Raw genomic sequence first — 23875 nt, forward strand, 5'->3', positions numbered from 1 at the left:
TTGGAATTTGCAGAGAACTTTTAAAGGATTTGAATTCACTGCATTTTTCTTGTGGTTTGTGAACTTTCTCAGAAATAATGCTGAGGTAACAGGTATTCTCACATTTTATCCCTATCATCTGCATTATAGCCAGATTATTGGGCTCAATGTAGATAAAATGATGTATGACTTGGTCACGGTGATCCACTCTCTTGTTACATTGAGAATAGATCACTGTAACATTATGTGGGGTTGCCTTTGAAGACTATTTGGAAGCTTCAAATGGTCTAATGGATGGCAGCCAGGTTTCTCACTGAAGCGGCATAGAGGGAGCACACAATTTCTCTGTTATGCCAGCTTCACTGGCTGCTAGGCTGCTCCTAAGCACAATTCAAAGTGCTGGCTTTAGCCTATAAATCCCTAAATGGTTCCAGCCCAGATTACCTGTCTGAATGTATCTCCCTCTATGAACCATCAAGGAGGTTAAGATCTTCAGGGGAGGGCCTGCTCTTGGTCTTGCCTTCTTCGCAAGTGCGGTTGGCGGGGACAAGACACAGGGCCTTCTCATGGTGGCTTTGGAATTCTCTCTTCAATGAGATTAGATCAGCACCCTCCCTTGAGATCTTTAGGAAGAGAACAAAGACATGGTTATGGAACCAAGCTTTTGATTAGTAAAGTAACACAGTACAAGAAGCAAATATGGAATATGTGCAATCGAATTGGAATGACCTGGTCTACGCACTTGAATTGTGTGATTTTAATGTTTTTATTAGGTGTTTTAATTCTTATGTTTCATGTTTTAAATGTCATTTTTTCTTATAGTGAATTGTCCTATTGATTTTATGCTTAGTTATATGGTGCTGATTTGTGATTTGGTTTACATATGTAAGACATTGAATTTTGCCATTATTTCTGTGTAAACTGCTTTTAGTCCCCCCAGGGGTGAGAAAAGTGGTATAAATATACTATAAATAAATAAATAAATAAATAAATAAATAAATAAAATCACCAACTAAGGTAACATGAATATTTGAATAAATGTGATCAATTTTGATATGGAATTTTAGGAAGAAATATGGAACAGGTAAACAGAACTTCACAGAGTACAAAACAGTACCCTTTTGATTGGAAATACAGGGTGAGGCAGCATAACTTCCTTTTTTCAAAACTTAATAAAACCCATTGTATGAATCAGATATTTTTTATTATGTAGGTGCATACCTAAAGTTTTGTTTTACGTAGTTTTGAAGATCAAATTAGGTAGGTGATGTCCCCCAATAAAACCCATTGTATGAATCAGATATTTTTTATTATGTAGGTGCATATCTAAAGTTTTGTTTTACGTAGTTTTGAAGATCAAATTAGGTAGATGATGTCCCCCATTCTCCATACACTGAGTAAACCAATTTCTGGCATTTGTCATGACTCTTGCCAGTATAGCAGGCGTTATGTTGGCAATTTCTTCCTGGATGTTGGTCTTCAAATCTTGTAGGGTCCTTGGACGGTTCACATAAACACAGGGTTTAAAAAAACCCATAGAAAAAAATCACAAGGGACCAAATTTGGAGAGCGGGCCGGCCACTCCAAATCTGCTCGAAAAGTTGATCTCAACGGCAAAAGCACGCTCCTCACTGTTCCAACGCATGATGGCAACTGAACTGTGCCAGGACAAAACTTTATACTCCCGCCTCTTGAACGAGACCACTAGCTCTCCGCTACGTCTTCAACCGACTGAATGGTGTGCATTTTAAAAAAGGAAGTTATGCTGCCTCACCCTGTACTTTGTAGAGTCCAAAAGAAATGATAATATTTTAATCCAGTTGTTGTTTATATTAACATGTCTCAGCAAAAATAACTAAATTAATCTTCCACTGGCCTTAACCATGCTCTTTTACAAGAAGGAATCTGTGGAATGTGATGCATTTATTTAAACATTTAAATTAAGTTGATTTCAATCAGTGAAATCCACTAATAAGAAGGGAGAGATAATTTAAATGCTTGGGAATTGAAGTGTTTGGAATTTTGCTTACTCCTTCCCCCCCTATACACACACACACACACACACACACACACATCCAGACACTGCATAGCTGGGTGCAGCAGTGAGTGTAGTGGGATGAAGTTTTATTTGATGTTTTTATATGTGCATGTGTTTTATTGTATTTTTTATTGTGTTCACTTTTATGTTTGTTTTTAGGCACTTTGTGCCATCTGTAAGCCACCCTGAGTCCCTTCAGAAATAGTGGCAGGATATAAGAATAAAGATAATAATAATAATAATAATAATAATAATAATAATAATAAACAATGAATCCAGAATTTTGTTACCCTAAATGTTTACCACTGACTGCAAATGCCAGGGAAAGCTGGCCGTATTTTTATTTGATCCTGCCAAGTTATTGTTGGAATCCTTGGCTATCCTTGTAAGACCTGATGCCAAATCTCTCAAGGGCCCGAGGTTTGGACAGACATGCAGTGGGACTCACCCATTCTCCCTGTTTTCGATATGACCTTTGTTCTTATCCTCAAAATGATGCCAGTCACCTATTTACAGGTTTTTCGGTATTACTCTTCCTAGAGCCCTTACACACCACAAAATTGTAGCACTCTGATTTCATTTTAGCAGTCATGGATGCATCTTATTGTAATCCTGGGATCTGTAGTGCTAGAGGAATTCCCTGGCAGATAATTCTAAGTATCTCTTCTGTGATTCTATAGGTTGTCACTGTGTCAGTAAAAGTAGAACCATAGTGCTATAATTATAAAGTGTGAAAAGTTCCCTTATTTTTTTTTGCTACTTTTCATACCTGTGTTGCTGCTTATTCTACCCTTCTGTTTATTACAGACACTTCAGAGTGACACAAGCAGTTGCCTGAATTTTCCAAACTGATTTCTCACAACTGGTGGGTGTGAAGGCAAAGGGGAAAAAACCCCCAGAAAACTCTAAATTGCTTGCAGTTTCTCAAGTTGCTTCTGACATGGAAAATATATAAGTAGTGTTGGGAAGAACCTTAGGATCAGAAGAATGGTGTAATTTTGCTACCCTGCAAATTTGTGCAACTGGAGATACAGTTTTGGGGTATATGGATACCTTTTTTTTACTCATCCTATTCAGATAGCCTGTAACTGTCCCAATTTTTTAGCTCCCATTTTTTCAACTGCATTAAAAATGTTTCTGCATTCCCTTCTTCTCTCAGCTTGCTTCATTTGGTGCAAGCTGAGTTCAAAGTGCAAAAGTAGTTTGTCCTTAATTATTTCAACAGAGAGGAGGGGAAATGAGAGCGAAGAATATTTCCCAATAGGCTAAGGCAAAGCAAACTGTTACAGCCTCTTCTACCTAACCTCATTAATAACATTTGTAATATTGCACTTGATGTTGCTTGACCACATATATCCCAGTTTTCATTTGTGAAATGTTGGAAGATATGCTCTCCATTTTCATTCATCCCTGCTGTGCCAGGCCTTTCACTCTCCAAACAAGGCATTAATGGGGAAAAGTAGAATAAGTGAAAACCCTTCCATTGGTAATACAATAATCTTAGTTGGAGAGCTAGGTGTCTTTTCTATTTTGTATGTGCAGCAGTACATCTGCTTAGCTTAAATCAGTGATTCCTCCTGTATATGTATAATCACAGCACAAACCCTTTTGTCTGTACTTGGCAAGGCTTTATCGTTTATTTTTAATTGATTGCTTTTCACAGAGTGATAGCAGCAGGAGATGATGAGGGTAGGTGTGCATTGCCAAACTCTGCTGTAAGACAGACTGGAAAAGCCTTTCATTTTGGCACAATCCACAAATTAAAAACAAAGGTTGACCCGAGCTGCTCTATAATTCTTATGTGTGACATATATTGCAAATTCCTGGCTAATCAGTTTGGAAGGGAGTAGATTTCATTTTTCTTGTTCTTACGCCCTCTCTTTCCCCCCAGCCAGATTGTTGAATGTTCACGTCCTCCTTCTGTATGCTAGTGCTGTTTCTGCCTGTCAGTACAAGCAAATGTAAAATTGTATACAAGTAATGTGAATGGTTCCTTCCCATATTTTTTTACAGTTCATATATTAACCAGAAATTGGACCACATAGAGTGTACAACGTTCTGTGAATATGCCAGCCGCACTTTGGAGTGATGCTTCTGCATATCTAACCAGAAAGAATACACCACTTCATTTCATGTGCTTTTATGCATTCTGGCAAGGAGTAAATGAAGTTAATAATAAGTTAAGGAACCCTGCCACTCTGTATTATAGAAGAAGCTTCCTGTACATAACTATATGAAATTGGCTGTGGTTCAGAATTCTGTACTTAGCATTGCAAATTAGGCTGCTGTCCTTTCCCTACTGAGCTGCTCACTGATGATCCGGAATACCTTATTTTCTATGGAATTTTCCCAGGTGCTTTGCAAATTAATATTCTAAAGGGGCCTCCGAAAGGCTGTTTCCAAATGAATTGCATTAGTCCCTGATATAGGTAGAATTGCCAGGTGCAAAATTGTGCCAATGTTCTCTAGCCTATACACTTCCATTGTCACTTCCTCTTTATGCGAAGCTTTGATTTATGGGAAGCTTATCTGAAGCTGTCACAGAGATGAGTGACATGCACAAAAAAACCCAGAAATCACTATCTTATATAAAAAGAGTGAACTATCTGAATTCTTTTTAGTGAGGTATATGCTCTTGTAAATGGACATCTTTTTGTTACCCTTCTGTTCTTTATATATGTAGTTTCTCCTTTATGAATACTCCTTATTTTATGTTCACGCAATATGCAACTGCATATTGGTTAGAGTCTATACAATTTTGGGTATGTTGACTAATGGATCTGTCATTTCACACTGCCTCTGTCCTTACAGGATATGACTAAATTAAAATGGATTACATTAAATTTCCATGGAGGGTTGACGTCTTACAACTTTAGACTTCCATGAATGGGATGTGGGTTCTTCGCTGATTGTGTCCTCAGTATAAAGATACAAAAATAATATTGTATTGTATTGCACACAGCAAAAGGAAAAATGGATGAGATTGTTCCTTTGGGGGTTAGTTCAGCTACATTTTCAACTTACAATATCTCACATTTTAAGTTATAAGAAACAACAAGAGAAATACAGCAGTTATCCTTTAATCCTGAATCTGAAGACATAAGCCCATAGGATTTCAGAGAAATCCAAATTTCCATAAATTTCAGTAATTTGTTGGATCTACTCTAGTTTGAGATTATGGCAACAAGAATGATTGACAACTGGGAAACAGAGGGAGAAAACGTGGAGGCTGTGACAGACTTTGTATTTCTAGGTGCAAAGATTACTGCAGATGCAGACTGTGGCCAGGAAATCAGAAGACGCTTACTTCTTGGGAGGAGAGCAATGTCCAATCTCGATAAAATAATAAAGAGTAGAGACATCAGACTGGCAACAAAGATCCGCCTAGTCAAAGCCATGGTATTCCCTGTAGTAACCTACGGATGTGAGAGCTGGACCTTAGGGAAGGCTGAGCGAAGGAAGATCGATGCTTTTGAGCTGTGGTGCTGGAGGAAAGTGCTGAGAGTGCCTTGGACTGCGAGAAGATCCAACCAGTCCATCCTCCAGGAAATAAAGCCCGACTGCTCACTGGAGGGAAGGATACTAGAGACAAAGTTGAAGTACTTTGGCCACATCATGAGGAGACAGCAAAGCCTAGAGAAGACAATTATGCTAGGGAAAGTGGAAGGCAAAAGGAAGAGGGGCCGACCAGGGACAAGATGGATGGATGGCATCCTTGAAGTGACTGGACTGACCTTGAAGGAGCTGGGGGTGGTGTCGGCCGACAGGGAGCTCTGGCGTGGACTGGTCCATGAGGTCACGAAGAGTCGGAGACGACTGTATGAATGAACAACAACACTCTAGTTTGGTCCTAGCCATTTCATTATATGCCATACATAACATAATTTAAAATGTGCAATGCCATTTAACATGCTGGGAACAAACTCTATTGAACTGTTGTACTTAACAATACTTTAAAAAAGCAACCATAAGTCAAAGGTTTGCATACTTGAAGGTAATTTTGATTGATGCTTTTCTTCATGAGCAGAGTAACAAAATAATAAAGTTTTTAAAATGTTTAAATTTAATATTAAATAAATATAAGAAGTTACACCTTCCACACTATGTTTATAGTCTCCTGCATAACCTGTGGCCCTGTAGGTATTTGGAGCTACAGTTGGCTAGTGGTCAATGAAATCATAAGGTTCTATCCGCAAATTCATAGAATGTGATTTAAGATAAAGCATTGTGCAGCCCTGCCCTGTGTCTGTTTAGTTCAAAATAAGTTCAGCTGTATTTATTGATAATACATTTAGGTAAATGTAAATAAAGATTGCAATACAAGCTGAGAAGTGTGTGGCCACTATGATGTGGAGATATCATAGCTCCCAACATTCTTCACCACTGACTGTGACAGCTAGGGTTGCTGGGAAGTGCAGCCTAAAGTACTCAGAGAACCCCATAATTTCTAGTGCAAACAAACTTGCTTGGGAGCAAATCCCATTGAAAAACAATTGACCTTATTTTTCAGAAAGCATTGTTAGTATAACTGTCACCTCTACATGATGCAAGAAACAAGATATCACTTATTTTAGTATTGCCTCATAAAATGTACATTCAAATAATAAAAAAAAAGGATTTTGATTCCCCTTTCCTCAACATGCCTTCTATAGTATTAACTTTAAGTAGTTCTGACAATAAAAGCTTTAAGGGGTTGAATCTGGAGGTTCAACTCAAATAGGTGAGGTATGGAAAATTGGGCTATTTGTTTCTGTGTGGAATTGCCTAGATCCCTTGCCAGTAGAGCCGATAATGATATTTTAGAGAGTTTCAGTCTAAAGATATCTAGGGGCCCTCAATTGTACTAGCTACTAATTGGTAGTAGAAAGGATGATTACAGGATTTGGAAATCCTGGAACACGAGAACGTGAAACTGAAATATTGAGGCTTCCATTAGCACAAAGTATTCTACAATCTCTCCAGGACAGGTCCTTGGACGGTATTTCAAATGAATGCCAGAGCTTTGTCTGTGTTGTAGGATGTCTTCTACTAGGTCAGAACAATTCTATAGCCAGAATGTCTTCTGATTATGTATTTCTGGCTCCAATCCAAAATGTTTAGTATACTATGCTTCTTTAAGAACTGCATACATATAACTCCTTATTAATAAATATGTTTATTTGTGAATAATGTGAATATGAAAAGTTGCATTATCCATTGGTCAATGTGTTAACCCATATTCTCTGGTTTATACTACCTTTATTTAAAACCTGTGAAAATATAATAATTATGAAAACTCCTAACTAGAAATAAAATATAATCATAGAATCATAGAATCATAGAATCATAGAATCAAAGAGTTGGAAGAGACCTCATGGGCCATCCAGTCCAACCCCCTGCCAAGAAGCAGGAATATTGCATTCAAATCACCCCTGACAGATGGCCATCCAGCCTCTGTTTAAAAGCTTCCAAAGAAGGAGCCTCCACCACATTCTGGGGCAGAGAGTTCCACTGCTGAACGGCTCTCACAGTCAGGAAGTTCTTCCTCATGTTCAGATGGAATCTCCTCTCTTGTAGTTTGAAGCCATTGTTCCGCGTCCTAGTCTCCAAGGAAGCAGAAAACAAGCTTGCTCCCTCCTCCCTGTGGCCATAATATGACAATAAAGACCAGCAAGGCTTCACTTTGCTGTATACATTGCAAAACAATTAACTTTGTTGTTAGAGTAAGGTGTAGATTGTGCAACTTTCCTAATATTGTACAGGAAAAGGTTTAGAATAAAGAGCTGTAGATTGCTGAAAGAAAGAAAAAGAAAGAAAGAAAGAAAGAAAGAAAGAGAAAAATGGCCGCGTATTGAGAAATTGAGGCAAATGGTCATAATGCCTTACAGAAATAAAAGGCTTGTGTTTGATGTGAAAAATCAATTTTGGTGCTGTTGGGATTTTTAAAACATTCAGTAATTCTGTTTTTTAAGAGACCATATTAGGTTATTTATTAGTTAGTTATTCATAGTATGTTCCTAGTGTTAGTTGCCATAATATCTCATGTGCCCAAACCCATTCATTGTCATATTAGTCTGTTTAACCTAATATAGTTGATTTCCCCCTTGAGAGGAATTCCCTCCTCTGAGAGAAACACAAACCATATCTTAAATTATTGTGATGTTTGTCAATGTGAAAATGAGAAAGCAGTATATGAGAACTAACAGCTTGGGTAGCAATAAAAGTGAATAAAGATAATCATCTCATCTCTTTGATTCCTTAACTGAAACTTTGGTCAACTCACTGTGTGATATTAGCTCAGCTGTTCAAAGAGGAAGATATTGAAGGCTTATTGTTAAGGACTGCATGGGATGGTTCATTTGTGGTAGAGAAACATGAAAGAGTTGGACATAAATAACACCTCCTGATAAAAGCATTGTTTTTCTCTGAATTTCAAACTCTGTGGGAGCAACATGACTAATAAAATTCTGCATAGACCATTAGGAATTTGTAATAATTTAAAGGTTAACTTTAAAGGTAGCCATGCTGCTTTTACGATAGATGTCCCTCTCAAAGAGAGACACAGAAATATCTCACAAAATGGCTTTGAGGCTACTGACACAATATGTTTGTCTTTCAGATCCCCAGCTCAAGGGTATAGTGACCAGGTTATATTGCAGGCAAGGCTACTACTTGCAAATGCACCCCGATGGAAGTCTCGATGGAACCAAGGATGACAGCAGTAATTCCAGTAAGTGATTGTTCTAGGAAAATGTTCACCCCACTCACACATTGTAGAGTTAACAATTCCAAGATGTGCACATAGGTATTATTGACTATTCTATGACTTTTGATGTTTTTGATGTGTATTTTAGTGAAAAGGCATGGGTGGGTATTCTTGGAGGCATGTATTTTCAAACAACTATGGATAAGAAGCAGCATCTGATTTCAGGAAATATTGATAATGTTCACTTGAGTCTTACCTCATCTTGTTTAACAAAATGATTTCAACTGTGCCTTAAATCTTTACTAATCTAAACAGAAACCCATTTCCAAACCCTGTTTTCAGCCGAGTCAACAACTCATGGACACACTCAGTCAACACGCCCAGTGCTTTGATACCTCATATAAGTCCACCCCCCTCACTTCCATACCTGCTACATTAACCTGTGTTTTTAAACTGTGATTTTAAACTGTTTTCTAATCTGTTTTTTTTAAAAATAACTGCTTCACTGGGGAGCTTTGTTTCCCCTTCCCAGAATGCTTGTGCCCCCCTTTGTGCTGGTCAGTGACCGTGATGAAGTTTTGTATTGTATTGTAACTAATGGACACCTTCCCTGAAATATTTATAAGCATAACAATAATTAAAAATTGTTATAATGATGAGAAGTGCCTCCAAAAGCCACACCCAGAAGCCCTGGCCAACTTGTCCAATGGTCAGGAATTGTTGCTGAAGTCCAAAACACCAGAAGGACCAAAGGTTGGACACCACTGCTCTAGAGTATCCCCAACTTTGTTTAGTACTAAGCAAAGTCAGGTTAATGGCAGAAATCCTCAGGATACTTACTGCATGTTGCTGTGCATTGTGAGGACTGCCAGTATTGGATCCAGGGTTAAGATAGGTTATTTACTTACTTAGGCAATCCTTCGTAGCTTGAGGATGATTATCTTCCAGATGTGGTGTCTTGGCAGTGGGTCTGTAACTAAGGTCTTTAACTAGTCTAGGCAAGCCTTTAGTTAATCCACTGACCTCCAGCCTCAGTCCTTACAATAGTAACACAAAGATAGTAATATTAAACTAGATTATAATAATGGTATTAAGGTTACTGAGATGATGCTTGTGTAACATTTTAAGCCGCTTAAAAACATTTTCCCCAGATGTTTTGCTCTCATTTTCTCTTATTTAACATGTATAATAGCACAGCTAAGATTTCAGATGCTCTCAATATTCAGTTTTTTATGTTTGCCTTACAGTTTAGCACAGGTATGGGTAAACTTTGGCCCTCCATGTGTTTTGGACCTCAGCTCCCACAATTCCTAACAGCTGGTACCGGCTGTCAGTAATTGTGGGAGTTGAAGTCTAAAATACCTGGAGGGCCAGAGTTTGCCCATGCCTGATTCAGCATATTTAGTACACATCAAAATTTCTGGAAAAGGTTAACCTTGCTAAACATTCTTCTCGGTTTTTGTCCTTGCTTTCACCTTCGTGAATGAAGACATTTGTTCATACTACTTAATCCAATTGAGAGTGGCACGGGCAGGTCACATAATTTTATTTAGAGACAGTTCTGACATTAGATGCAACACTGTGATGTCATAGAGAGAAATCATACAAGTTGCCTTTCCTGATTACATTAAATAGCAATGAAGGGAAATGAAGTCAAGGACAGTGACAACTAAGGACTGGAAAAAGCATAACCAAGAGCACAGGAAACATGAAGTATGTTTAGAATTAATGTAAAGCTGTAACAAAATATAGTAGGCTCTTTGCAGCTTTAGTAAAAATAAACATGTAAAAAACAAGTAATTTGATATTGGTCCAGAGTCATTTAAAATAGAGGAAATAATCTTTTAAAAAGCAGAGAGGGAAGTTCTATTTTTTTCCATTTAAAAATGCTCTAAAATAATAATCTTCACAGGTATAAATAGAGAAACACTTTACTTTTCAACCAGAAGATGTACTGCCCAACCCTAATCTCCATTGTAGCTACTGGAAGTATAGAAATATCTTCTAAATTTAAGCCACTCTATTCTTAGGAAACAGTGGGTTCATGTGTATTTCCACTGTTATTAAAAAAACAAAATTACTGTCAGTATACTTTTTTCCTGGTGCACGGTTGTATCAACATTTTAGAACCCCTGAGATCAAAAACATCTCATATGATGTGTGGAAGCCCTTATCACTCATTTTCTATCTTTCAAGAAGACTTATAAAATAAAATGTAATTCCTTTCTGATTTTCTTCTCAATGAAAGCTGTCAGTGGTTTTAGTTTTTTCCCCCCAGCTGCAAGGAAGTCTTTGAAAACCACACAGTTGGGTAAATTCTTTAAAGCAAGCTTACCTTTTTCTTTAGGACTGATTGTAGCTGATCCCTGACCAGTCAAAACAACTCTGCTGAATGGTTCTATGAAGGAGCAATAGCATCAGTGAGAAAAAAAAATAGGCCCTTGTTATCCCAAAATGAACTTTGAGATCGATTTTAGCCTGTTTTCAGTCAGACTCATTCTGGGTTTTCTGCCACTATTTCTCTACTTTCAGTCTCACTCATTTCATTGCTGCCAGCTCCCTAGAAAACCAGGGGGCTTGTTTAGTTCCATTCTGTAAGAAGGGATACGTAAGAGTAATTGAGACCACCACCATGGTCATTTCCCCAGTAAGGCTAAACCTGACCAAGAAGTGATCTGTTCATGACAATGGAACAGTAGAAAGCTCTTTCATTCCATATCAGCACAATCCTTTCCTGTACAGAAAACAAGGTGTAGAGTTTACTTACCATCAAGAATGGGGCCAAACAGCACTTTGGTCAGACCTATGGTTTACATGGAAAACATGAAATCCTGAGTGGCTTCCAACACGGTAGCCTCAGGCCCCTTCCACACAGCTGTATAAAAGCCACACTGAACCAAATTATATGGCAATGTGGACTCAGATACCCCAATTCAAAGCAGATATTGTGGATTATCTGCCTTGATATTCTGGGTTATATGGCTATGTGGAAGAACCCACAGCATTAAGGTTGAAATCTCCCCGCATTACAAGCTGTGTGAATTCCAACACCAGCCCCAACACCACCTCAGCAAACTCAGGAAGGGAGACCGTTGTGCTGTGCGGTGGGCAGTATGACAACAGAATCCCTAACCTTATAAGAAGGAAAATGATTAATTAGAGTGGCCATCAGTCCCAAAACAAGTAATCACTAAGGATCAGTCTATCTAGGATAGTACTTTATTTCTTTTTTGTTGCCACACCAAAGGTGCAAACATGGGTGGATTGCTTGGCATTCTAAATGGAGCAATGGACACAGATGAGTGTGCTTTTTGCCACGTGGCTAGCCCAGGCCCTTCTACACAACTATATGAAATCCAGATTATCTGCTTTGAACTGGATTATTTGGCTGTGTAGACTCAGATCATCTCGTTCAAAGCAGATAATGTAGATTATCTGACTTGATATTCTGGATTATATTGCAATATAGAAGGACCCCTAGCATGTATGCACAGAAAACGCATTAATAGCAAAAAAAAAAAAGAAGAAGAAGAAGAAGAAAAGTCCAATGCTGAGTTTAAACATTTCAGTGTTTTTTGTTTTTTATTTTACTGAGCTGTTTAGGTATGTGTTAGAGACAGCATTCCTGTAAGTCTTCTCTTATTTTCCCCAGGGGTTGTTTAGTTTAACTTAAATGAAATGGAGTTCATTAAAACATCTAAGATCAGTTGCCCGCACAAGACTAAAGATGAATATGCTGTTTACTTGCAGAGATTTCAGAGTTTTATATATCTGCTTCATTCTATATCAGCTTGAGCAATCTAATTTCCATTAGAAACAAGATGCAGAGAACCTTCGTTATCAAAGTTACCCTTAGACTGGAAAGCCATACTCTTCCTTAGTATCTTCTAATCCCATAAAGGATTAATCAACCAACCTAATTTTCTCTGTGTATACTACTGTTGTTCTGTTCTCTTTTTCTCTAATGTACATAGCATATTCATCTTCACACAACAAGAAGTAAGCAGCAGCTCTAAAATACACAGTTGGGCAATTTCAAAAATTGCCCAACAATCAAACTTTCAGTTTTCCAAAACCTTTTCATCAGGCTGGATTTTAAACAGAGACTTTTGGGACGGAAGGGGGAACTTGGGCAGTCCTAAAAAAGTGACAAAATAATCAATTACTAGAGAATTAATTAAATCATAGAATAAATATATTAAGCAAGGGGAAACTTATGTAAATCCTTTCCAGTGAACGCAAAACTGGCATTGCGGTCTCCTAATGCCAATTAGGAGACCTTAATGCCAATTAAGGTATCCTGAAAGACAGTATGCCATTCTGAAGCAATTTTTAAAAGATATATTAGCATGCTCAGGATTGCAGACAAAAGGCTGTGAAAAGAAAATGTTTAGGATGTTTATCTATCAGAGATGAAGTGATGAGTATTTCCTGATGGAAAAGCTGCCTTTAGGAGTGAATAGTTTATTCAGGACACTGAATAATTTAAGGTAGTGATAACATAAATTGATTGTGAAAAGCATCAAGGACTCCTTTTAAACTGGAGGGAAGAGCATTAAAATATAAAATGAATTCAGCATAAAGAAGTGTAAAATGATGTATATTGGAGCAAAAATTCAAACTTCACCTTTACACAGATGGGATCTGAGCTGGCAGTGACTGATCACAAAGGGGATACTTGAGGTTGTGGTAGATAGCTTAGTGAAAATGTCAACTCGGTGGACAGCTGTTGAAAAAAAGAAAAATAATTTTGGATCTAATTAGAAAAGGAATTGGAAATAAATCTACCAATATTATGCTGGCATTCACATCCATTATTTCATCCCCATTGGGAATACAGTTGGCCTCCTATCCATGGATTATGTGTTCATGGATTCAACCATCAATGGGCTTGAAAAATCCCTCCCCCCCCCCAGATAAAAATCCAAAAAGCAAATCTAGCTTTTGACATTTTATATTAGAGACATCAGTTTAATATGTCATTTACATGTATGCATACACTTTTATATTATCATTCTGAAGTCAGACTTCAGGCAATTCAATTTTGTGTGGTAATTTAATGGAGCGGGGTGGGGGTGGGGGGTTGCTAGCTCCATTCCACGCACGCACACACAAGTTAAGTCAAGCCACCCTCACCTACCATTCTAGGATCAATGTTCAGCCAGCATGGCAAAACATTTCATATGTGTGAGATGGAGTGTAAGAAGGAGAAATCCAATTTGAGTTGGTGCAGGTTTAAAATTACAGCTAGGGATGAAGGGACCTACACAATGGCTGCTTCTCTATTTTTAAAATTATGAAATGTAACTGTTGCTTGTCCCTGTTCTCAGTGGTGAGCATGCCATGCTGTTCGCCATGTCTCATACAAAAGAAGAATACAGACAGCAGGCTGAGTGAAAAACCCCAATATTTAGAGAAAGTAATTACCAATTTTTGCCATAATTTTAGAGGGGGGAAGGCTGCCCCCTCCAAATAAAGTGCCTGTTTTTCTGAGTTGTAGGTTTTTCGGGTTGTATGGCCATGTTCTAGAAACATTCTCTCCTGGTGTTTCGCCAGCATCTGTGGCAAGCATCCTCATAGGTTGTGCTTGTTTTTCACTTCTAGTTTCAAAATAAGCCCTTCTCCCACCCATATACCTAAGACATGTCAGGTGGTTGAAATTTGGCAGAAGGGTAATTGTGTTATTTGGAGAAAAAACTGGAGGCAAAATAATGGGTGCACTAGGTATTGCCTTCCAGAATAATGGGACACATGTGGCCTCTAGACTTCTGGGATTTTTCTGCTGAAGTAGGGGAACTGTAAATATATTAATCAACTGAGCCCATACTTTTCTCCTTTATGAGTCTCAAAAGGAAAAAAAATGCCCATGGTATATTTTGAGTTTAACATAAGAAAACCATCCCAGATCATTATAGATTCCAGCAAACCCTTTCTTCATGGTAGCATGGTGGGCATACCAACAGATTTCATGTACAATGTATTGTATGAATGTACAGCATTCATATACAATGCTGTAATCCTTATTTTCATGTCTCCATAATCAACTATGCATTGTTATGATATTTTTTCTTTATGAACCTGTGACAGATCTTTATTTTATTTTACAGCATTGTTCAACCTTATACCAGTGGGACTTCGAGTTGTTGCTATCCAGGGTGTAAAAACAGGCTTGTATATAGCCTTAAATGGAGAAGGTTTCCTTTATACATCAGTAAGTAAAATGCCATGATTATTGACTGTTAAGTTACTCTATGTCGGATTTCGTTCATATAACATCTTCCAGGTTTGAAATGGATGACAGATCAGAAAATGCTCTCTGTAGTTCCAAACACTTGGAGGTTTATAATAAAGTTCTGGATATATCAAGAAAGGTTTGCACTGATGCAGTGTGAGTTGTAGGATAGGTTTTTCCATTGTGTCCTAGGACATGTGTTTTTAAAAGCCCACTTTTTGGACTGCAACTCCAGAATCCTGTGGTTGGCATAGCCATTAGCCATACTGGCTTGGGGGCTATAGGAATCTTAGTTCCAAAAGTAGGTTTTCCAAACCTTTTGATTACCTCGATTTCTTTTTTGATATGTGAATGGAATTTATTGCAGCAGCTCCCATTTCAGCACTGAAACACAGGAGACAAGGCCATGTAATTGCTCTATGAGATCATTTGAAAATAACATTTTTCAGAGTGATTAGAGAAATTAGATTCTTTCAGTACTAAGGCTGCAAAGATGTTATTTGAAATCTAAAAGATTATTTCTGAAATGAAATACTTCAGAAAAAATGAAGAAAATGGATAATATTGCATGTATAAAAAAGGTAGATAATACATTGTATAGACTATTCAGAACCACCCTATAAAGATATAGTAAGCTCTTGTCTGTGTTTTATTGTATTTGTGTGTTAGTCAAGTGAATATTTTATATGATTAAATTCATTTTATTGTTATGGAGACAGAATGTGATGTTCCTATTTTGAAAAGGTTCTGAGCAGACCAGATGTACATTATGAATTCCTTACAGCATTAACAAAAACAGAAGGTAGCAAAAGATACATCTGGCAGCTATTTTCCATGGGCAAAATGCAGCCAAGGCTACAAATTCATTTGATTTTTATTGAGCTGAACAGAATAAATACTATGCCTTGGATTTAACTATATGAACACAACAGCAAACGATTGAGAGTCTCATTCATTCAGTCATTCATTCATTCACTGAGGGTGATGTATGCAGAAACCTATTGCTGGAGATGGACCATTCATTATGCCCATAGCATATGCTTATGCATTCCATGCTTTATCTGACTTGGGATACATGCAGCCTCCTTCCAATTGTGTGAGCCCCTCAATGAATCATAGAGTAAGTGTAAAGAACATTCTTTACTAGGGAAGGTGCTTGTTATTACATGCTGTCTCTCTGTACATCTTATCTGAAAAGTCGCTTCAATTACCAATGTAATGATTTATTTCATTTAAAGGAACATTAGACACATTTTAAAGCTCCAGAAACTCTGAAGAATAATATTCAGTTTGTTTTGAATGGATGACAGTTAATTAGAAGGGAATGTTCTAATAAATGAAATGTCATCAAGATAAAAATTGGTATCATACAGCACCCCTCCGTTATACATTGAAGCTTGGCATATGGAATATCTGTGTTCCTTAGTACAACATTGAATATGTCATAGGGAGGCAGCAATATTAAAGGGTCCATATCTCACAACTGAAGAAGGCTTTAATTGTTTTTTAAGCTTAGCTATCCTGATAAATCCATTTTGAATATATGCATGTATGTCGACATGCCTATGAAAGAATTCACTTCAGTCACATGGCGGCAATATTTTCTACTTGGTAGTGTTGGGAGACATGTATGCATATATATTTATTTGTCCATAATGTTTCAGTGTTCGCTATCATTTTTGAGGTAAATACACTCCCAAATATTATTTCTATTTAAAAAAATAGATTGACAGGTAGTGCATAATTTTGTGGAATAGAAGATACATACAAGGAGATTCTAACACTGTGTAGTATGCTCTTTCGAATATTCCATTCCAGGCAGTGTCAGTCTTTCTGAAAGCAACATAACAACTGGAATAGCAATGCCACATTTGAATATAGATTGTATGAAGGCACCTATGTGCACACAAGTGAAAGCAAGCTTCACACTTGAAAAGTTACTGTTGAAGTAGCCTGGTGTGTCTTGGAAAAAATGACTTAATTTATTATAGTTCCCCAATAAGTCAATAGTAAATACATGGTACTATAAAGAATTGTTTTCCTAATTTTTTTGGAAAAGAAAGATGGATTAATTGCAAATGCAAAAACATGATGTCATAACAGGAGTCTATGGAGGAAGCTATCAACCTTTATTTTTTTTAAAGCATGGACATTCAACAGAGGAGAAGAACATTTTGCAGATTTAGGTGATTATTTACAATTCAGATGTAGCTGTTGTTTTTAAATGGCACACCATCAGTTTGATTATTCTGAAAGTTGAATTTTAATACTCAGAATTCAGGATGTGGAGAACATTGACATAACCCATTTGAAGTTACAGGGTGACTTTCTAGAGTAAGTACGATACTGAACTATTGCCCTTCAGTTAATTATAAGGAAGCTAATGCTCAGCAGTCAATAAGATGTGCCATTAATTTGAGTGGCTATTATAGTGTGCTCATGTTATAAACTTCACACACAACTGGCTTCATCAACTGTTAATAAGAACATAAATGGCAGATTCATTGAGGCATCTTTCAGTAAGATATTGCATTCCCAATCATATTTAACTGGAAGCAGGGATGCAAATCTTCTTAGCTTCCAATATTTCAGCTAAGAATATATAATTTTACTTTTCCTCTCCTCACTGAAACCAGTTGTTAAAACCTGTACAGTTTGAAAACTATTCACAGTTGTGGAAACATTTTGTGTAAAAAAATTGCACTTTTGTACATTTTCTGGACAGCAAACATTTCTCTGCAGTAAACAAGGTTTCTGCACAGAAAAATCACTGCACAGTAAGTAACTACCCTGCACATAAAATAGATTTTTTCTATGTTTATGGCAATTTACAATAAAATAAACAAGACCTGCCAGAGGTGTAGAATCTCTACAGTGTATGTAGTTACACATTTCCTGCAATGAGCAAATCTTTGGACTTAGGGCAGGTGAAGTGTAACCTGTGGGCCACATGAGGTTCTCACTCTCTTCCATTGCTCTTTCACCCACATTTTCTTCAGTCAAAAATGCTTGTAAAAGGTCAATAGTTTGTTCAAGTGGGAGATTATAACCAATCAAACCATCAAAATCTCCAAGTCCAAAATGTCCAGATACATTTTTTTGGCTCATACTAGTGTGTTAAGCTGATGGTGAAAATCTTAGACTGCTGTTCCCTGCCACAGTTTCCCAGCACTGAATTAAATGTCTCCAAAGGCCCTCCCCATTCTAAAATAGTATGATTCCATGGATGAATGTAGAAAAAAGACAGCCAATTTGAAAGGCACCATGACACTTGTTCCAGTGGGTCTTTCTGTCTGTCTTTGTTCCTTCCTTCCTTCCTTTTTTCTTTAGATACCCCTACCCATCCAAACTATCCTAATCAGCATCCTTCCCCAATGCCACATGACAGTTTGTTTCTGAAAATGATTTTTCCAAAAATAGTTTGTGGAACTGGATGCAATTGAACTGATCAAAGCAGACAAAGAAGAATAACATTTTACTGGTATGCTACAAGCCTTTTGTGTGAATCTGTGCTTTCTTTTTTCCCATTTTTATATTTGGTGAAGAATGAAATGTAAAATTTGAAAATCCAATTTTAACAATAGATGGATGCATGTATTGTTTGGTCACTTCATTTTCATTCAGTCTCAAACAGAATTGATTGGATCAAAGCTTAGCCATACTTAGTATGCCCCTCTCACCTGAAAACAATGGAATTTAAATTAATCCGACTAAACCTAGTTTCCAATCCAATAAAATTAAGTTTTAACATTAATCCTTATTCAGGAAGATAGGACAGTTTAGTTCTCGAGAGTACTGTTTTATTACGAAATTCAGATGTGACCAGAGGAGTTCCCCAGGTTTTAGCCACCTGCCATGCATAATTTGTAACAAAAAACAGCATTTTAAAGACACATTTGGAGGGATCTTGTAAAAATCCCTGGAATGTAGAACCAGGCAGTACTATATGAAGGGAAAATCAAAACTTTAAAAAAATTTGAATCTCAGTTTACAGAATTCCTGTATCTAGCATAACCATTTGCCACATTGGGTGGAGGATTTAGCAAATGGCAAAAAATGGTGTGTGTGTGTGTGGGGGGGGGGGGGGGGGGCTCACATTTTCAAAGTTGGAAAGAAGGGTTGTCAAAATATAGATATAAGTAGCTTGCATGATCATTTTCCTGTTTCCTCAAACTGCATTCACTCACAGTATGGTAAATAATAGTAATCATCATCATCATTATCATCATCATTATTTGTATTCTGCCCTGTCTCCCCAAGGGGACTTGGTGGATTCCAACATAACAATGACAAACATTCAATGCCTACATAAAACACGATACTAACATAAGATCCCAGAAAAACCCCAAATATAAAAGTAACATTAAAACCTAACATCAAATTAAAACCTAACATCAATAAATTAAATTACACGTAGTCAGACAAAATTCTATAATAACATAAATCAAAACCAAACATCCACAATTGATGGTGGGGATGATAATACCATCAAACTTATATTTGGCAAAACTTTAACATAGATAGATTCATTAATCTTGAGCGACAGGAAGTTTAACATGCGTCTTGGAATTAATTCCAATTATTTTAAGCTGTATAAACAACTAGTAAGACTACTGATATGCAATCTGCAAGGTACAAACATAATTTAGATTCAGCACACTGTCTGGGACACTTGACTCATCGCAGTTAAATGACAGATAGAAGACTAGAACTAGAAATGTTGACACATACTATGAGAATAGCAGTTTTCACATCATTTTCAACCAGAATCAGAGGTGGAAAGGCTTGAAATCCTGTGGGAAGTCCTGTCTGCTAAAACGACTTCACCACTTTGCAGGTCCCTGCATCTCCAATGCCCTCTGCCCATGTTACATACGTAGCCAAACTTTACTTCACAAAGTGGTAGAATTCAAACATATAGCTCTGTTAGTCTGAATAAGTATGCAAAGATATCTGCTAGCATCCTAGAAAATGGGTTAGTCAAATAATCTCAAGATCATTTTGTATATTTCATGAAATGTGGCCTTAGCCAAAGAAATAACACTACTAGTTACTTGTAGTATTTCACTATTTTGACAGCATTGTGGATATTTCTCTTTAAAAAAACAGAACTTCTGGTTCTACCTCTTACTGGTCGTTGAGTACTAGAAGAAGAATTTCACTTCCAATGCTTAGATGGGGTTAATTTGCCTTCTCTTTCACAGCTTACACAAAGAAGGATGCCACAGTTGTCTCCAGAAGCATCATTGTAGAGTGGCATGTGACTGTCTTTATAAGGTGGCATGGACCACTATTCAGTCTCTTTCCTGTGAGCACCTTACCCCAGCTCCATACACATTTTGTATCATGTATTAATGGGTTTTGGGTATGGGATGCTTTTTTCATTGCTACTTATTTCTATTTCTGATGGTTTGCTGTGTTGTATTCACTTTTTACAACTGGTGGAGTGTTGATGATTGCTGCCCTGTTATACTTCTTGACTTAGGTTATCCCTCGTAGCCTGAGAATGTTAGTCCTTGAAGTTTAGTGTCTTACGGTGGGTCCGTAGGTGGCTGTGAAGCCCTATTTTTGATCTGCATGTTCTCCTGCAGTGAGGGCATTGGTTTCCACGTGGAAAGCAGTCCCGGTCAGGGTTGGCTTGACGTCCTTTCCTCTTGGAATGCTTCTTCCTCCCCCCCCCCCCATTTGTGCCTCTTTGAAATCTGCAGCACTGTTGTTCACAGCTGACCTCTCGTTAGAGCACTCAAGGGCCAGGATTTCCCAGTTCTTGGTGTCTATGCCACAGTTTTTAAGGTTGGCTTTAAGCCAGCATTATACTTTATACTTCTTGAGGCACTTGCTAGTAAAGGAACCAGTTCATGCACTACTATCTTTAGATCCTCCAAATCTAGGAAGGAGTGCAGCTGGCATATCAGCCGAGGCTGGTAGTAAGCACTCCTGACTGTTGCATCAACCTGGGCTGACATTTAGAGAGACAGATCCCAGGCTGCAGACACAGTCTTTCAGGGAGAGTGTAACCCCATCAGAACTGGTTGACACACCTCCATGCCCAGATTGGGACCCTTCCTAGTAAGCATCTCTGTTTTGTCTGGATTCAGTTTCAGTTTGTTTTTCCTCATCCAGCCCATTACCTCTTCCAAGCATTCATTCAGAAGAGACACACTATTCTTAATTGAAACTATTTTTGAAAGCATGAATAAATATATTTGAATGACATCAGCATACTGATAATACCCCATCCCATGCCTATGATTGCTTTCTCCCAGCAGCGTCGTGTAAATATTAAAGAGCATTGGAGATATAATGGCACCTTGTGGTATGTTGAACTGACTTCCCACTTAGGTGTGGAGCCATGCATTCTGAGGTATTTCTCCCCAGTCAAGGACAGAGTCAAAAGGATGTGGATGTCATGGGTTGGAACCTGAATAGGGCAGCCATCCCAAAAGAGCTTCAGTGATCATCTTGAGGAAGCAAAGCTATGGGTACCAATATAGATGTATTTGATGTTTTATGCATGCAGGAAGGAAAGCTTACCTCCCAATGCTGTCACTAGAAAATCCTACTCTTTAACTAATTATAAGTTTTATTGATGAATAACAAACAAATGGATGTTAAAGGGAAATAAAACTAGAGAAGGAGTGTGTACATTGGATTTAAAATGGTAAAATAAGCCCTTAGAATGGTATATTGCATTCTCAGAAACCCTGTCTTTCTTTTTCCAAACTTTCTCAGCATATTTCTTCCTTAAACAAAAAATATTCCAAAGAAAATTTAGTTCTCCATAGAACTGAACTATCAGGAAATGAAGTGATTATATGATATCATTTGTTCTCTGTATTTTCGCAAGTGGGAGAATTTTAGTTGTGAAAGACATTTGCCCCCCTGACATTTCCATATTGTCACCTGGATATTGTTGTCTCCAGCATCTTATATTTTGCCTTTAGACTCATTTTAAGAAAGCAGCTTCACACCTTTGGGAAATAGATAGGACTGGAGATAGAACAGAAAGAGAAAGAATGAGAATAAAGGTAATCAATATTTTATAGCTGACATTCTAGTTTATTTAAATCAAAATCAAAGAAGAATTAGCTCAGCATGGATCTTCTATTGGTCTTCAGAATGCTCTATATATATATATATATATATATATATATATATATATATATAAATGACACAATCCAAGGAATTGAGCAGCTAGTCCTGTAAATCAAAGGGGATCCTGGAATTACTTTTTTCAAATGATAGATACCATTCTTGTTGAACAACAAACTGCATTTGAAATCTTACATGGATTCAAATGTCATTTGTAATATGGCACTATCTGTAATTCCTATTTCATTAGGAATGTAGATGTTATGCTCTTGAAAATGTCTGTCACAGTACTTGACATTTCAGCCTACATTTTCTCATTGTAGTATTTGGATTGGTGAAGCTAAACTAAAAAAGAAGGAAGATAGTCGACTACAAGATCTTCTGTTTAATTTGAAACTGAAAATATGATTGCATTATACTTTTGTTGAATATATATTCATTATGTCTACCAATCTGTTTGCCATTTTAATCAGCCTTGTTTACATTTTAATAGGATGATAATGCTGGTAGGAGATCAAATAGGGTGTAGTGGTTTGAGTGCTAGATTAGGACCAGGGTTTGTATCCCTGTTCAGCAATGGAAACCAATTTAGGTGACATTTGGTGAGTCATACTTTTCCAACTGAAAAGAAGGGCAATGGCAAACCTCTTAGGAGTAAATCCTCTCAGGAAACCTCTGCAAAAGTGTTGCCACGAGTCATCATTAGCTTGAGGGCATTTTTTGTGTGTGTGTCAGGAGCACCTTTAAAAACTGCAAATTGCTTCTGATGTGAGAGTATTGGCTGTCTGCAAGGATGTTGCCCAGGGGATGTCCAGATTTTCCTTTGTTGTTGTTTATACTATCTTTGTGGGAGGCTTCTCTCATGCCCCCACATGGCACTGGAGCTGATAGAGGGAACCTAACTGTGCTCTCCCCGGGTTGGATTTGAACTGGCAACCTTCAGGTTAGCAACCCAGCTTTCAAGTCATCAGTCCTGCCAGCAGAAGGGTTAACCCATTTCACTACCAGGGGCTTCTCACTTAAGGGCTTTTAACAAGTAGATTTTTTGTGTATCCAGGCTAAGTCTACACCCTCCACAAATATGGGTGTCATACTGTACGAAAAATTCTGCCTCACAACTGGAAAAAATACCAATGTTGATAATAGTGGGCTGAATGAATAAAACAAGTTCATAAAACAAGGTCATAAAACAAGTTCCCATGACCCTATGAGCCTGGGGACTAGTTCATACAAATTATGTTCTTTACTACTGATGGCTGATAATTAATCAATAAATATAAGTTATGAAGAAAATCTGCTTGAGGGCATGTAACAAGTAGATATTCCTCATAACTTATATTTATTTATTGATTAATTATCAGCCATCAGTAGTAAAGAACATAATTTGTATGCACTAGACCCCAGGCTCATAGAGTCATGGGAACTTGAGTCACACCATTCATTCATTCAGCCCAGTATTATCAACACTGGCATTTTTTTCCAGATGTGAAGCAGAATTTTTCCTACAGTATGATGCCCATATTTGTGGAGGGTGCATTCTCAGCCTGGATACACAAAACCAAATATAGCAAGCCCTATTGAAATAAAGAACTTTGAGTCCATGAATACCTTAGTCATGCTGGAGGACTTAGGAAATGTATGTTTCGTTGGAAGTGAATACATGAAATTGCAAGACCAACATCCTGCAATAAAGGGGTCATATTGTATTTGGAAATGCTGGAGGTTGAAGCTGGTTCCTTCTGCGTGCAAATCAAGCACATTACTGGTGGGCTCCAGTCTTTCTTCTCATAAAATCCAGTCATTGTTTCTCCAGGCAGCAAGCCTGGAGAAACAATCTCATGGTCTTTTC

General features: G+C 37.5%; 1 protein-coding gene across 3 annotated transcripts in view; it reads left to right on the forward strand.

Annotated features, from left to right (window-relative positions):
- Positions 1–23875, forward strand: part of FGF14 (fibroblast growth factor 14) — a 378674-nt gene that overhangs the window by 271677 nt on the left and 83122 nt on the right. For all 3 annotated transcript variants that reach the window (XM_060769574.2, XM_060769575.2, XM_060769573.2), the window contains 2 exons: positions 8616–8726; positions 14810–14913. In XM_060769574.2, the coding sequence (XP_060625557.1) occupies positions 8616–8726; positions 14810–14913 (215 nt within the window). The remainder of the gene's footprint in view (positions 1–8615; positions 8727–14809; positions 14914–23875) is intronic.

This window comes from Anolis sagrei, chromosome 3 (assembly GCF_037176765.1).
Source record: "Anolis sagrei isolate rAnoSag1 chromosome 3, rAnoSag1.mat, whole genome shotgun sequence".
NCBI classification, from domain to species: domain Eukaryota; kingdom Metazoa; phylum Chordata; class Lepidosauria; order Squamata; family Dactyloidae; genus Anolis; species Anolis sagrei.